The sequence below is a fragment of the Scyliorhinus torazame genome, chromosome 1 (assembly GCF_047496885.1).
Source record: "Scyliorhinus torazame isolate Kashiwa2021f chromosome 1, sScyTor2.1, whole genome shotgun sequence".
In the NCBI taxonomy this organism is placed as follows: Eukaryota; Metazoa; Chordata; class Chondrichthyes; order Carcharhiniformes; family Scyliorhinidae; genus Scyliorhinus; species Scyliorhinus torazame.
Window position 1 is genome coordinate 55,232,677 of NC_092707.1, and position 14,474 is coordinate 55,247,150.

Consider the following 14,474-nt stretch of genomic DNA (forward strand, 5'->3'; position numbering starts at 1 on the left):
GCAGTGCATCTTGCAGATGGTACACACGGCTGCCACTGTGTGTCCATGATGGAGGGAGTGAATGGTGAAGGTAGTGGATGGGGTGTCTATCAAGTGGGTTGATTTATCCTGGATGGTATCAAGATTCTTGAGTGTTGTTGGAGCTGCACTCATCCAAGTGAGTTACTGCAAAACTGGACAGATGGGGAAAATAAACTGGGAGAACCGGAAACAATTATTTTGTGGCAAGATCTGTAATAGCCATTAACAAAGACCAGCTCCAAAGTGGGCAAGAAAGGAAAATTGACAGAAGTGCAGTTATTGCTGTCTTCTGAGTGTAGAATTTGGGATGGCACCCCCATGCTTGTTAAACTGCACTGTTAAAAAAAAATCAATACAATAAAATCAATGGGCAGTACAGCAGCACAGTGGTTAGCACAGTTGCTTCGCAGCTCCAGGGTCCCAGGTTCGATTCCCGGCTTGGGTCACTGTCTGTGCGGAGTCTGCACGTTCTCCCCGTGCCTTCGTGGGTTTCTTCTGCGTGCTCCGGTTTCCTCCCACAGACCAAAGATGTGCAGGTTAGGTGGACTGGACATGATAAATTGCCCTTAGTGTTCAAAAAGGTTAGGTGGGGTTACTGGGTTGTGGGGGTAGGGTGGAGGTATGGGATTACGTGGGTTTGTCTTTCCGGTGTGTCAAATGGCCTCCTTCTGCACTGTAAATAAATTCTATGTCTAACACTGGTCCTAAAAGTGACTGAGGCGGTTAATTCATTCAAGGATCACTCCTGACCTTCCTGCCCCCAGCCTTCTTGGTGTGGATCAACACGTACCAGTAACCAGGCTTGATCAGAAAATCTCCCTCATGCCGGGCAGAGTGACATTTAGGTGGCACAGTAGCACAGTGGTTAGCACTGTTGCTTCACAGCACCAGGGTCCCAGGTTCGATTCCCAGCTTGGTCACTGTCTGTGCGGGGTCTGCAATTTCTCCCCGTGTCTGCGTGGGTTTCCTCCGGGTGCTCCGGTTTCCTCCCACAAGTCCCGAAAGATGTGCTGTTAGTTAATTTGGACATTCTGAATTCTGCCTCCGTGCACCTGGCGACGAGGGGCTTTTCACAGTAACTTCATTGCAGTGTTAATGTAAGCCTACTTGTGAGAATAAAGATTATTATTATTATTCAACAGCTGGTCCAACAATTCCACTGGAATTCACTGAAGGCTCTAATCAGGAAACATCAATAGTCGCAAGGGCGGGTTCCCCTCTCCCCTCCCCCTTCCCACCTGGAGCAGAACTTGCTTCATGCAAGATAAGTCTCACCACAGAGTTGGCACAAAGGAACAGCGAGACCGAATTTGGCAGATTCAAGAATCCACAGAGGAACAGTCGGGGAAAAGGCGGAAGGAAACGATCCCAGTTCGGGAAAAACGTGAGCAGGATTCGGGTCAAAGTGCATTTGACAATTGAAGAAGATTTGCAACCTAGAGACTCGCAGAGAAGATTTCCTCCCCTTTCCAAAACCCGTTATCCTCGTAAGTACATCATGTACAACTTATGAGTTTCAGGAGCTTCTTTAATCAGAGCGGTGTTTTCACTCAGTCATGTTTTATATTTAAGAGTTTTAAAATCTATTACTTTTCATGCTGGGCTTGCTGCGGTCCAAACGAAAAGGAATTAAATTTCAGAGCTAGCAAACTAGATTTAGACGCCGAGAGGTTGAGGAAATTGGACTTTTAGACGTTTATGTCGTTTGTCATGAAGGAGGAAATCACGAGCTCTCTCAGCCAGATCACATGCATATAGGAGAGTAATTCAACAATGAAAGCACCATAACCAATTCTGTCCAGTGTTGCGCTGTAATTTGCCCCACTGTCTTCCAGCTATTAATGCTGGGATGTGATGCCCTCTCAAGTGGCTGCTCTTCACCTAAACAGTGAATACTTCAGACTATTTGACATCACAAGTGAGCCTGATCTAGTCTTGTCCCTAATAGACCAGGAACCAGGGCCCTGATTGATTCCCCCCGCCCGGGTTCACTTGAGAACTATGGGAATGATCCCCTTGTTTTCTCAGTTGAAATATCCAGCTCAGCACAGAACAAGACCTGAGATTTTCTTCCATGTAATTTGATGCCTTACAAAATGGCTTTTGCCGACTAAACCTTCTCTGCTGCTGCTGATTGCTTCTCATTCCCTAAATGAAGCTGTTTTACAATCTCCAAATAGTCGACTTGCAGTCGTATAAGGATTCACACTGCTGAATGAAAATGTCTTCTGTTTTTGTATAACAATAGTTGAATTTGACCTTTTGCCTAGTTTCCCCTCAGAATTTGCTATACACGTTAAACAACAGTCTATTTTCCTACCAGTGTCTCCCTCTGTTCTCCAGAATGTGTAATTTTTTGATTCCAATGGATGCTAATCACTCTTTTCCAATGTGCTTATTATTCATATCTGAACCTTTGGAATGAATATTGTTAGGCTATATAAAATTGTAGAGTTGGGTTGAGTGCTGATCCTCATTCATATGACCTAATTCCGTGCAGGAGCTGGATGCTGTCAGCCTTTGGTGATTGTGCATCCCTAATCCAGAACACTAAGGATAATTGTAGTAAATCTTCTGCCACCCTCCCTGCAGTCAACCAACACAGTCCAAATGGTTTATAGTGGCATAGTGTTATGAACCCCACTGATATTCAATACAAGGGCCTCCCAAATCCCAATCCCAGGAGGGAAACCTGGAATGCTGGTTCTTAGCTATTTACTTTTGCAATTTGGAAAAAAAATTGAGAAAAAAGATGAAACTAGTGAGGAATTGGGTCAGTCTTGTTGTAACTTCAAAACGTTTATTAAACTTTAAGACAGAAAGGCAACAGTGAAGAACAACATTTACAATTTACTACAATAATGATTATCCAGATAATGTACTTAAATTACTACCCTCAATCCAAATCTATTTGCTTTCCTAAATTTTGAGAATACACAGTACCCAAAACAACATCCCATAGGTTTTAACACTGAGCCAAATCCAGAACAAATTACTACACAGGACCTACAGCTGGGAGCTGTTCTTCTAGTTTAGAGTAAAACTTATGGATTCTCGCACACAGATAGACTTATTTTGTTTTCTTTTCTGTGCAACAGCTTGATTCCCTGAGAGAGCTCTGCTTTGCAACTGGATGTGGCTATGATCTTGGTCCTGAGACCGCTATTCTCCGCTTTGCTTAACAAAGTATCTGTTTCACCCTGCTACTAGGCTAATTCGCATCTCACAAGTCATTGGTGCACCTCAATCCCTATCAGTTTAATTTTTTATCCAATTATTTATTTATAATTTCATTCCAATTTCATAACAATAGCCATTCACTGGATAAACTCATGAGGCATCGCACCTTCAGATCTTCATTGTCAGATCGATGTGCAATATTGAGGGTAGCAGGATGGTGGTTTGCGCACATGATTCAGCCCACTACAAATTCTTGTTCCCTGAAAATCAGATGGGGTGGGACAGTAGATTAAAGCAATCTCCAGACTTCACAGGATCAAAAGTAGTATTGGTTGCATGATCTCCCAAATAAGACAATAACTGAAAGTTAAATTCCTTCTTTTACACAAACACCCAATTTTTGTTGTCATAGAATTTACAGCGCAGAAGGAAGCCATTTGGCCTATTGAGTCGGCACCAGCCCTTGGAAAGAGCAGCCTACATAAGCCCACACCTCCATCCTATCCCATGGGGAGACATGGGGAGAATGTGCAAACTCCACACAGACAGTAACCCAGTAACCCCACCTTACCTTTTTGGACACTAAGAGGAAATTGAGCTAGGCCAATCCACCTAACTTGCACATCTTTGGACTGATTTGATTTGATTGATTTATTGTCACATATACTGAAGTACAGTGAAAAGGATTTTTCTGAGGCCAAGGAAACATACACCGTACGTATGCAGTAGACAAAAAAAAGTAGATCGTTTTTGTGAATGCAAAAAAGTACACAGTCCATTGACAAATAGTAATTAGTTACAGTACAGAACAAGGGCAAAATAACAAAGCAAATATGACATAAGCAAGAGCAGCATAGAGCGTCATGAATAGTGTCTTATAGGGAACAGATCAGTCTGAGGGAGAGTCATTGAGGAGTCTGGTAACTGTGGGGAAGAAGCTCTTTCCAAGTCTGGATGTACAGGTCTTCAGACATCTGTATCTTCTGCCTGATGGAAGGGTCTGGAAGAGGGCAAAGCCTGGGTACGAGGGGTCTCTGACAATGCTGTCTGCCTTCCTGAGGCAGCGGCAGGTATAGACAGAATCGATGGGAGGGTGGAAAGCTTGTGTAATGCTTTGGGTGGAAGCCGGAGCACCCGGAGGAAACCCACGCAGACACAGAGAAAGTGCAAACTCCACACAGATAGTCACCCAAGGCTGGAATTGAACCCGGGACCCTGGAGCTGTGAGGCAGCAGTGCTAACCACTGGGTCACCGTGCTACACGTAAGTTACATGTAACTCAACTTGGGCTGTGATGTGCTTTTTTACAAAAGCTCTATACACATTGGAATTGACCCGAGAAAGTTTAGTGGTGACAAAGTCATTAATTGCTCAGTGGCATTGATTTTTTTAAAAATGATTAAAATAATACAACCGTCATGAATTCCAGATATTCTACATAACACTATATGAACTCAAATTAAATTTGTTCCTGAATATTTTTGTTTTTGTTTTTATAAATTTAGAGTACCCAATTATTTTTTTCCAATTAAGAGGCAATTTAGCGTGGCCAATCCACTTACCCTGCACATCTTTGGGTTGTCGGGGTGAAACCCACGCAGACACGGGGAGAATGTGCAAACTCCACACAGACAGTGACCCAGGGCCGGGATTCGAACCCGGGTCCTCAGGGCCGTGAGGCAGCAGTGCTAACCACTGAGCCACCATGCCGCCCACCTTCCTGAATACTTTTTGACAATCACTGGAGGCAGGTTCACCCATTTTGAATCACTTTATTTCCTGGTTTAATAGGACTAAAATTGGCGTTAAAGGATTCTACCATGCCTAAGTACCTAAAATACTTCACCACTGTGGGTGATGACTATCAAAAGTGGCAAGACGAGGAAGACCATGATGATCCAGTAGATACTGATGAAGAAAATCTTCCTTCTCAATTCACCTCTTTTAGGGATGCTCTCAAGTGGTTATTTAACTCAAACAAGTTTCAGGTACAATTTTAAATTTCATAGCGATAGATATTCAGCAGTTGTACTAATGTTATGTACCTTTAAGGGATATTATCTCTGAAATTATCTTAAATATGTATAGAATGAAATTAGGGTTGGAGAATTGTTGCACGCTGGATAAAAGGATTAGCTTCACAAGGCTAATTGAATAATTCATATTGGTTTGTTCAGTGGAAGTAGTTACCTTATGTCGGTGAACCGTGTGGCAAGCTAACTGAAAACCATTAGCTGCATGTAGACAGTGCATTTATTTGTCTTAATGAGACTACGTTAGCCTCTTATACAGATGGAAGAACTTCTTAAAAATGTCCTGGATTATATTTTCCACTAAGACTTAAAAATTGGGGGAATAAAAGATGCTACCATCATCTAAACATTAGAAACCAGGTTCATAAGTTGTCCTCAGTAAGGAAGTCATAGAGTTACAGCATGGAAACAGGTCCTTCGGCCCAACTTGTCCATGCCGCCCAGTTTTTACCACTAAGCTAGTCCCAATTGCTCGCATTTGGCCCATATCCCTCTATATCCAGTCTCAGTACTGCCGTGATATTCTCCCTAATCAAAAATGCAACTCCCCCTCCTCTCTTACCTCCTGTTCTCTCTTATCTGTACCCTGGAACATTGGGCTGCCAGTCCTGCCCCTCCCTTAGCCATGTTTCAGTAATAGCTGTAATATCCCAGTTCCATGTACCCATCCATGCCCTGAGTTCATCTGTCTTGCCCGTCAGGCCTCTTGCATTGAAATAAATGTAGTTTAGTTTAGACTTCCCTTGCTCTCTGCCCTGCTTTCTCAGACCATCTGTCCAGTCATGTTTTGTACACTCTCCCTGTGTTTTATTTCTTTTAGTCTTACTGGACTCATTCACTGAGTTCTCCACAGTCTCTCTACTCTGTACTGTGACCCTTTTTGATTTTAGACTTTGGTTTCTTGGTCTTTCACTTTTCCCCTTACTGCCTTTCACTTTTCCTTTTACTGCCTTTTGTTTCTGTCCCCATTTTACTTCCCTCCGACTTCCTGCATCGGTTCCTGTCGCATTAGCTTACTGCTGCTGTGCAGCAGAGCTAGCCATGGTGCCATGAACCTGGCTACCTGCCTTCCCCTGGTGAGCCACCTCCCCCAACAGTATCCAAAACGTATATCTGTTTTGGAGGGAGATGACCGCAGGGGACCCCTGCACTGCCTTCCTACTCTTCCTCTGTCTGGTGGTCACTCATTTCCTACCTCCCTCAGAAATGTTTAACTGCGGTGTGACCAACTCACTGAACATGTTATCCACGATTTCCTCAGCATCGTGGATGCTCCAAAGTGAGTCCATCCACAGCTCCAGAGCTGTCAAGCGGTCTAACAGGAGCTGCAGTTGGGCACACTTCTTGCACGTAACATTTCAGGCATGATACTCATTAAATGCCCATTTTATGAGACTAATAAAAGTTGGCTACACTTAAATAAAAATTGATATGTGGGATTGCTTCACGGTTTACTGTGACATCGATCGAGCTGTCAAAACCTTGTTGACCAGGCCTAGCATGATATTTGATGATGTGAAGTGGCTAATTACCTTCAACTGCAATCTTAGTATTAGAACAAAAGGATTAAGTTAGCAAATCTGAAGTGAGGCTTGAGATTAAAAGACCATTTGTTCCCATAGAAAAGAAAAATATGAGATTTGGAATAGACAGTTAAACTAGTTTATTGTCTTGAACGAGTTTGGTTAAAGTCAGGATTGAAGGTTACCAACATCATAAATATACAATATCCACTGGAGTTCTACGGTCAAGGCTGAAGGCTGACAGGTGTTAATGTTAGATTAGCAAAGATGGAGTTTAATTGGGGGTTGGAGCAAAGTTTTATTTGTCTTGTTATTCAGTTCCCTCAGGAAAATAAATTACTGGGGCTGGCTGATTTTCTAGTGTGAATTGTCTGTTGAGTAAATGATCTTGTTTTTAAAAATGTTTTATGTTCTCATTGCCCTATTTAGTGTAGAACAAGCTCTATCTTTGAGCAATACTAGCTGTGCTACATAAGAGCCAGGAGATCAAAGCTTGCAAACCGCTTTACAATCTAGGTTTGAAGCAGATCTTTGCTGTGGTTTTTGCCATCCCCTCATGACTTGAATGGCAATTTGTTGTGTCTACTGGAGAACTATGGATACACGTCATGTCTTAACCAGAATGTACCATTTTCAATAAATATCAATGTTGCTGTTTTAACCAACAAATAAGCACACAAAATCATCTTGTTCTAAGATTTAAGGGTAATTTTGCTTACTTTATGAAATTCCAATATTAAATTGATTTTAAATCTCATGTGCTTGAAAACCTGTTTAAATCCTGAGTAAATACTGGAATCCTGTAAAGATCAGGTTTTCTGGACTTGCCATTTGTAGATATGGCGACTAGATCACGGGCATTTGATGTACGAGAAATAGTGAGGCTGATTAGATAACTCTGGAGGGTGGAAACACAGCTGGTTTATGGTCTAGCTTGTAAATTGAGTGAACTATTGTATCATACTGGCCATTACCTAGTTAATTTGACAGCATTTGGAAGGTTACAATTTGATAAAAATGAATTTTAATTAGTTATTTTGTAGCCCAAGAAAATTGTTTAAAGTTCTTTGACTTTGTATCAGTGGAAGTAACTTTATTTTCATGAAATTCTCACAGGTTGCATATTAATGATATCAATTTACCATACTATCAGTAATGTTTAACATTTGAATCAAACAACCTTAGAATCCCCTTGGTGCAGAAGGAGGCCAGTACTGCCCATTGAGTCTGCACCAACCCTCCGAAAGAGCACCCTACTGAGGCTCAATCCGCCACCCTATCCCCGTAACCCCACGTAACCTTTGGACAATAAGGGGCAATTGATCATGGCCAATCACCAAAACTGCACATCTTTGGTCTGTGGGAGGAAACTGGGAGCACCCGGAGGAAACCCACGGACATGGGGAGAACGTGCAAACTCCACACAGACAGTCATCCAAGGTGGGAATCGAACCCGGGTCACTGGCGCTGTGAGGCAGCAGTGCTAACCACTGTGCCACCGTGCTGCCCCACCTCTCAAAAAACTGAAGCAAACCGGCCAACAATAACCCTGTATAGGACAGACTAAGCTTTCTAACGTTGACTGTTTGTATTTCTTGGGAAAAGTTTAAAATAGTAAGTTGCACCAACAAAGGAAAATGTTGAAATTTTGATGACATCATAGAGCCAGCTATCAATCTATTCTTTATTTTAATCGTTAATGTCAGCTGCGAGCAATCATATGCTAATTAATTACTCAATCAGTGACATAAATTTAGAGTGGCAATAACATCCACATTTTAACTCCTTTACTTTGCCATAGATATTCTTTTTTTTAAAAAAAAAAATTATTCTCCATTTTCACATTTTCTCCAGAATTTACACCCCACCCACAAGCAGTAAACGGTAACAAATACAAAGTCAATTTCCTTAACAACAACAACGATCCCATCCTCCCACCACCCCAAGCAACGACCGACCTGACAATATAAACATCAAATAGAACAAACCCTCCCACGGTGGGACAAACAAAGGAGAAATAAAAGAGAACGGAATTAGGAATCGCCTATGGTCACCATTAACCTATTAAACCGGCCAGCGTGAAGGCCCCCGCCCGGGTCTCTTTCCCCCTTGCCCAGCGCCAGGAAAACCAAGAAATCCCCTTTAGCACACAAACCCCACATACACACCCAAGCTCCAGAGAACCATCATTGCAAGTGAAAGTCCCATCTCTTCCCTTGTCCAAGGATGTACAAATTTGGCTCATTTAGCACATACACCCGCCGCAGTGAAAAAATACAGTTACATGAGGCTACATCAGTACATGACCACTTCTCAATTCAGCCACAGTCCTTCGCAAACTCCTCCGCTGCTTCCACCGTCCTGAAATAAAAGTCCTTGGATTTGTAGGTCACCCTCAACTTCGCTGGATATACTATGCTGCACTGCACCTTGCTGATGTACAGTGCCTTCTTCACTCGGCTGAAGGCAGCCCACCTTCTTGCCAGCTCCACCGTAAAGTCCTGATATATGCATATACCAGCTCCAGCCCACTGCACCACCTGCTTCTGCTTTGCACAGCTCAGGACCTTCTCCTACACACTGTACCTACGAAAACACAGAGTCACTACTCTAGGCGGCTCACTCTCCTTTGGTACAGGCCTCCATGACCGATGAGCCCGATCCAGTTCATATCGGGAGGGATCATCACCCTCCGCCAATAGCTTTGCCAACATCGTGGCAAAATACTCAGTCGGCCTCGGGCCTTCCACTCCTTCGGGAAGATCCACAATCCTCAGATTCTGTCGCCCGGACCTGTTTTCCAAGTCGTCTATTTTGGCTCGCAGACCCTCATTGATCTCTATCACCTTCCGCATCTCCTTCCCCATCGAGGTAAGTTTTAAAAAATATATATATTTATTAAAGTTTTTTAACACAATTTTTCTCCCTTACAAACAATAACCCCTCGTAACAAAAAAAACAATCATGAAATCGCGCAGAGCAAGATATATACATGGCAAAATGATATATTTACACAGCTTTGTACACTGGCCCTCACCCGTACGTGCCAGTTTCCCCAACCCTTCATGTTATCTCTTGCTCATCTACCCTCCCAGGCAGTCCCCCCTTTCCCCCCCGCTCCCAGGATGTCCCCCCCCCCCCCCCCCAAGGTTGCTGCTGCTGCTGACCAACCTTCCTCTAATGCTCCGCGAGATAGTCTAGGAACGGTTGCCACCGCCTGTAGAACCCCTGCGCAGACCCTCTCAAGGCGAACTTAATCCTCTCTAACTTTATGAACCCAGCCATATCATTTATCCAGGCCTCCAGGCTGGGGGGCTTCACCTCCTTCCACATTAGCAAGATCCTTCGCCGGGCTACTAGGGACGCAAAGGCCAGAATGCCGGCCTCTTTCGCCTCCTGCACTCCCGGTTCGTCCAGTACTCCAAATATTGCTAGCCCCCAGCTTGGCTTGACCCGGACTTTCACCACCTGAGATATTGTTCCCGCCACTCCTCTCCAGAACCCCTCCAGTGCCGGGCATGACCAAAACATATGGACATGGTTCGCCGGGCTCCCTGAGCACCTTCCACATCCGTCCTCTACCCCAAAGAACCTACTCAACCTCGCCCCCGTCAAGTGAGCTCTGTGAACCACCTTAAATTGTATCAGGCTGAGCCTGGCACACGAGGAGGAGGAATTAACCCTACCTAGGGCATCAGCCCACAGACCTTCCTCGATCTCCTCCCCCAGCTCCTCCTCCCATTTACCCTTCAACTCTTCTACCAGCGCTTCCCCCTCTTCTTTCAACTCCTGGTGTATTTCCGACACCTTGCCCTCCCCGACCCATACACCCGAGACCATCCTATCTTGAACTTCTTGTGCCGGGAGCAACGGGAATTCCTTCATCTGTCACCTCACAAAAGCCCTCACCTGCATATATCGAAAGGCATTTCCCGGGGGTAACTCGAACTTCTCCTCCAGTGCCCCAAGGCTCGCAAACGTCCCGTCGATGAACAGGTCCCCCATTCTTCCAATCCCCGCCCGATGCCAGCTCTGGAACCCCCCGTCCATCTTCTCAGGGACAAACCGGTGGTTACCCCTGATCGGGTACCACACCGATGCTCCCATTGCACCCCGGTGCCGTCTCCACTGGCCCCAGATCCTTAGCGTTGCCGCCACCACCGGGCTCATGGTATACTTTGTCGGCGAGAGCGGCAGCGGTGCCGTCACCAACGCCCCCAGACTCGTTCCTTTACAGGACGCCATGTCCATCCTCTTCCATGCCGCGCCCTCTCCCTCCATAACCCACTTGCGGATCATCGCCACATTTGCTGCCCAGTAGTAGCACCCCAGGTTTGGCTGCGCCAACCCTCCTCGGTCCCTACTGCGTTCCAGGAACCCTCTCCTTACTCTCGGGGTCTTATTCGCCCACACAAACCCCATAATACTCCTGCCTACTCTCTTAAAAAAGGCCTTAGTGATCACGATGGAAAGGCACTGAAACACAAACAAACTCGGAAGGACCACCATTTTGACCGACTGCACTCTACCTGCCAGCGAGAGCGGTAACATATCCTATCTTTTGATATCCTCCTCCATTTGCTCCACCAACCTCGTCAGATTCAGTTTATGTAGGGTCCCCCAACCCCTGGCTATCTGGATCCCCAGATACCGAAAGCTCCCCTCCGCCGTCCTCAGCGGTCGGTCCCCTATCTCTCTTTCTTGGTCCCCCGCCTGTAATACAAAGAGCTCACTCTTCCCTACATTGAGCGTATAGCCCGAAAACTCCCCAAACCTATTGAGGTAAGTTGATCGCTGTGCTGTAACAATGTCTCTTCCACTTCCTTCAGCGCCTCACCTTGCTCCCGTAACTCCGTCACTGCGTTCAATACCGCCACCCTCACCGGGGCAATCGCCTCCTCCACCAGCAAACAAGAACAAAGAACAAAGAAATGTACAGCACAGGAACAGGCCCTTCGGCCCTCCAAGCCCGCGCCGACCATGCTGCCCGACTAAACTACAATCTTCTTCACTTCCTGGGTCCGTATCCCTCTATTCCCATCCTATTCATGTATTTGTCAAGATGCCCCTTAAATGTCACTATCATCCCTGCTTCCACCACCTCCTCCGGTAGCGAGTTCCAGGCACCCACTACCCTCTGCGTAAAAAACTTGCCTCGTACATCTACTCTAAACCTTGCCCCTCTCACGTTAAACCTATGCCCCCTAGTAATTGACCCCTCTACCCTGGGGAAAAGCCTCTGACTATCCACTCTGTCTATGCCCCTCATAATTTTGTATACCTCTATCAGGTCTCCCCTCAACCTCCTTCGTTCCAGTGAGAACAAACCGAGTTTATTCAATCGCTCCTCATAGCTAATGCCCTCCATACCAGGCAACATTCTGGTAAATCTCTTCTGCACCCTCTCTAAAGCCTCCACATCCTTCTGGTAGTGTGGCGACCAGAATTGAACACTATACTCCAAGTGTGGCCTAACTAAGATTCTATACAGCTGCAACATGACTTGCCAATTCTTATACTCAATGCCCCGGCCAATGAAGGCAAGCATGCCGTATGCCTTCTTGACTACCTTCTCCACCTGTGTTGCCCCTTTCAGTGACCTGTGGACCTGTACTCCTAGATCTCTTTGACTTTCAATACTCTTGAGGGTTCTACCATTCACTGTATATTCCCTACCTGCATTAGACCTTCCAAAATGCATTACCTCACATTTGTCCGGATTAAACTCCATCTGCCATCTCTCCGCCCAAGTCTCCAAACAATCTAAATCCTGCTGTATCCTCCGACAGTCCTCATCGCTATCCGCAAATCCTCCAACCTTTGTGTCGTCTGCAAACTTACTAATCAGACCAGTTACATTTTCCTCCAAATCATTTATATATACTATGAACAGCAAAGGTCCCAGCACTGATCCCAGTGGAACACCACTGGTCACAGCCCTCCAATGAGAAAAGCATCCTTCCATTGCTGCTCTCTGCCTTCTATGGCCTAGCCAGTTCTGTATCCACCTTGCCAGCTCACCCCTGATCCCGTGTGACTTCACCTTTCAATACCGCCCCCATCTCCTTCCTCATCGCCTCCATGTGTTTTGGGAACTGCCTTTCGAGTTCCGCAGCCATCACCCTAGTAATTTCTTCAGCCGTGGGCATTGCGGCCTCCCCTGGTGCCCCAGCCTCCACTTTTCGTGCCGTCCCCGCGGTGACCTTTCCACTCCCCAACGGACTTTCAGCTGTTTTTTTAACGGCCGTTTTTTTACTTGTTCTCGACATCTTCCTTCCCTGTGCCTTCTCCCTGCTTTTGCCGCCTTTGTTACCCCTGGGACCGGGCGTTACACCCCGAAAATGCCATTCCCGAGCGGGAGCCATCCTATGTGCGACTGCCTCCCGCTCGCCGTCACCGGAAGTCCGCCATAGATATTCTTTAAACTCTCTTCCCCTGTCTTTGGTGTATGTTGCAGATATTGCATTGCAAACCAGACAGCCGTTTCCAGGCAGACAAAGAACTTGTTATGTTTAATTGTAGCAAAGATGTTAAGAACCTGCTCTGAATAGGATTAGTACAAATACTATCCTATGGTCATGTTTGCTGTACCTGCTGCCACAGTGTACTTACTTTTTATTACATTACTCAAAACAGATTGCAGTTGTGTGTTTCGTCATTCTGGATGCATTGTTCGTGCTTTGTGAATTGCTAATGGACTTAGCAGTAATTGAGGTTGACAAAGAGAAAATAGCACCCCAGGTATGGTGAAATGCATTTATATTTTTATCAATTTTCAATAACTTTTTGTAGAATCCCTACACTGCAGAAGGAGGCCATTCGGAGATGGTGGTATATACTGGACTCACAATCTAGAGACCCCAAGTAATGCTCTGTAGACATGGGTTTGAATCCCAAGGCAGAAGGTGAAATTTGAATTCAATAAAAAATCTGGAATAAATAAGTTTGACCATGAAACTATCATTGATTGTTGTAAAAACCCATCTCGTTCACAGGGGCTGGTTTAGCACAGTGGGCTAAACAGCTGGCTTGTCATGCAGAACAATGCCAGCAGCGTGGGTTCAATTCCCCTCCCCGAACAGGCGCCGGAATGTGGTGACTAGGGGCTTTTCACAGTAACTTCATTGAAGCCTACTTGTGACAATAAGTGATTATTATTATATTATTAAATGACCTTTTTAAGGAAGGGAATCTGTTGTCCTTACCTAGTCTGGCCTACATGTGACTCTGGATCCACAGCAATGGGTGCCCTCAGAACAAGGGCAAATAGGAACGGGTAACAGATGCAGGCTATCAGCGATGCTCACTTCCCATGATGATTTTTAAAAGAAATCAACTTCATATTTACATCATCAAAATTTTGTTAAAGGAGGTTAGAGAAGTGGTGTGGCAGCAGGATTTAGGAATTGCATTCAATTGCTTGGCACATCAGCCACTGATGAGGCTGTGATGGGATTTAAACACAAAAGAGAGTTTTGAATTTTAGACCTTGGGGATATTGAGTACCAATGTAGATTAATGTGAACAAAGGTATAGGGGGAAAGGATACGGTCTGCAGAGTTTTGCATGATTTGAAGTTTACAGGAGCGAAGGAGGATTGAATGGAAGCTAAAATACCATTGGAATATTTGAGTATGGTGGCGCAGTGGTTAGCACTGCTGCCTCATGGCAGACTGGTACAAAAGGTGAAGTCACACGGGATCAGAGGTGAGGTGGT

The 14,474-nt window shown here is 45.2% G+C and overlaps 1 protein-coding gene across 1 annotated transcript in view; it reads left to right on the forward strand.

Moving 5' to 3' along the window:
* Nucleotides 1-1,231: 1,231 nt before the first annotated feature.
* hvcn1 (hydrogen voltage-gated channel 1) overlaps nt 1,232-14,474 on the forward strand; it is a 28,998-nt gene continuing 15,755 nt past the window's right edge. Inside the window, exons 1-3 of the mRNA XM_072495050.1 lie at nt 1,232-1,508; nt 4,993-5,189; nt 13,394-13,498. Of these exons, the coding sequence (XP_072351151.1) occupies nt 5,022-5,189; nt 13,394-13,498 (273 nt within the window). The 5' untranslated portion in view covers nt 1,232-1,508; nt 4,993-5,021. The remainder of the gene's footprint in view (nt 1,509-4,992; nt 5,190-13,393; nt 13,499-14,474) is intronic.